This window comes from Pyrus communis, chromosome 9, assembly GCF_041283825.1.
Source record: "Pyrus communis isolate YQ-2024b chromosome 9, ASM4128382v1, whole genome shotgun sequence".
NCBI lineage: Eukaryota > Viridiplantae > Streptophyta > Magnoliopsida > Rosales > Rosaceae > Pyrus > Pyrus communis.
The window spans coordinates 2,907,966-2,910,262 of record NC_142573.1 but is presented as its reverse complement, the minus strand read 5'-3'; the positions used below and the strand labels follow the sequence as shown (position 1 = coordinate 2,910,262).

Genomic DNA, 2,297 nt, shown 5'->3' with positions numbered 1-2,297 from the left:
AAGGATCCATATGAACTGCTCAGCAGAATCCGATCCCCATGCTCAGGGGTGGATCCGGTTCTCTCTTCCATTATGAGCAGGCACGGCTTTAACATTTTTTAACATAAAAGTTGAATGAGAAATATAATATTGTTTATTGGACCCGAATTATCTGGATAAGTAGCCCACGGTACTTATAGATCTGGAAACTGAAACCTCGTACAAACAAACTACCCCAACAAAAACTAAAAGCCCAAAAAGCTTAAAGCAGAGTAGTTTTTTAGACAGAGCATTCCAGAACGACTGCTATGCTTGTGAGAGACTGATAGAGTGAGAGAGAGCAATGGAGAAAGAGAGAGCTGCGGCGGTGGTGGTGCTTTTGTGCTTGGTGGTGGTGATGGAACTTCCAGAAGCATCAGCTACGAGATATATGGTGGGAGGGAAAATGGGTTGGACCAGCAATGTCAACTATACTATTTGGGCTCAGGATCAGCACTTTTACAATGGAGACTGGCTCTGTAAGCTCATTTTTCCTTCCCTTCTCTCAGATCCATTAAGTTTTTGTTTTGTCTGTCAATGTTTTTTGTTCTCTGTTAGTTAATTAACAGCTCAAAGTTTCTATTGCTTGGTTGATGATGCTTCTGAGTGTTTTAGATGTGAAAATGGCTTAATGGTTGTGCTTAAAATCTGCTTTTCCATTTTTGTTTCATGATAAAAGGACTTATTTTTAAAAGTTTGTTTCTTGATGTGTAAAGATCAAGTTAAATTCAGTTTTCCCCGCTGAAAAAATGCAGGAAAAAAAGAAGAAAGGATTACAACTTTGGTTATTCAAGTTATGAGAATGCATGTGTGGTTACTTTAATTGTTTAAATTTGTTATAAACAGTTTAAATATAATCAGATTACTTATTAAGGAGGCTTTTCTGAATTTTGTTTCTTGCTGTGTAAAGCTTATGCTAAATCTTAGTTCATTATTGAAGTATTGAAATGTTAAAACTCAGATTTGCCTACTGAAAAAAATATGCAGGAAAAGGAAGAAGAAGCATTTAAATTTTGGTAATTATCTTCAAAGTCCATAGTATACAGGCATTCTGTTATGTTTTAGCATTTTGTATCTATCATCCTGGCTGATTCAGGTCTGCAACTTTTTCTAGTTGTTTTGCTCTTGGCTTTTTGGCTTTTTCTGTTAAGAAAGCCACTGTCTCAGTTCCTGTCTTATTATATGATTGTTATACAACAATTTACTTTCATATTTTAATGTATCTTTTGGTTAGTCAACTAAAGGGAAATCCGAAAATGAACAGGAGTGCGGAAATTAATTCCTTAGTAAAAATTCGCCCTATACTACACGAAAACTTCAAATAAGTAGAAAACCATATATTTTAAGCTAGTTGGTAATTCCGTTTTTATTTTCCCTCTAGTTTTTGTTTATGATAGGAACCAAATGGATGTTATAGAGGTGAACCAGACAAACTATGTCTCGTGCAATGCTGAACATCCCCTACATAACTGGACCACTGGAGCCGGAAGAGATGTGGTTCCGCTGAATGTGACAAGGGACTACTACTTCATTACTAGCAAGGGGTACTGCTATGGTGGCATGAAGCTCGCCGTTAAAGTTGAAAACATGCCTCCACCCCCCGAGGCTGCCCCAGTGAAGAGCAAGAGCAGTGACCTAACACCCGCTTCCCAGTTTGTTTTGCCCGCAGTCTTCGCCATCGGGGCAATGTGGGACGCTTTAGTTCGGCTGTGAACGCATATGATATTTAAACTTGAGCTAGCATTGATGGGATTATCGAAATTCGCTAAACAGTGAGGATTATCCAAATCAAAATTAGACTATTCTTCTAGCTAAGTAAGTTAAGCCATTGATTTGTGAAGCAAATTGAGATTGCCTTTCAATTTACTTGTATCTAATTTTCTTTTGGTTTTTGGGGTTTGTGATTTGTTGGTGTTGTTTTAGTTTCACCTTGATGGTGAGTATAAATTGGACAATTGTGTTTTGAATGAGGAAATTTTTAAGTGTTATTTTAATGGATGAATTTGAATACTTTATTTATTGGAGTATTCACATGCTTTGATTGCCGAAGTTTGTGGAAATTGACTGTATTTTACTTCGTGATCCTCCAAGCATGGAGCTGGATCCAACTGTTTAAGTGTGTCCTTTTGAGCGTTCCTACAACTGAGACGGGTGGAAGGTCAACCCAATTCTAACTCATCGTTTACAATAAATTTCGATCACATGATTGAATACTCGAGGGATGATGAACAAATGCAATCGGTAAACACCTTAGCATTAGCTTAATGATTCAATCGTCA

General features: G+C 37.2%; 1 protein-coding gene across 1 annotated transcript; it reads left to right on the top strand.

The window, feature by feature from the left end:
• Positions 1-221: 221 nt before the first annotated feature.
• On the top strand, positions 222-2,033 carry LOC137740978 (early nodulin-like protein 17). The gene is made up of 2 exons (XM_068480788.2): positions 222-497; positions 1,400-2,033. The coding sequence occupies exons 1-2, from the start codon at positions 323-325 to the stop codon at positions 1,729-1,731; spliced, it is 507 nt and encodes a 168-aa protein (XP_068336889.1). The 5' UTR covers positions 222-322; the 3' UTR covers positions 1,732-2,033.
• Positions 2,034-2,297: the final 264 nt, after the last annotated feature.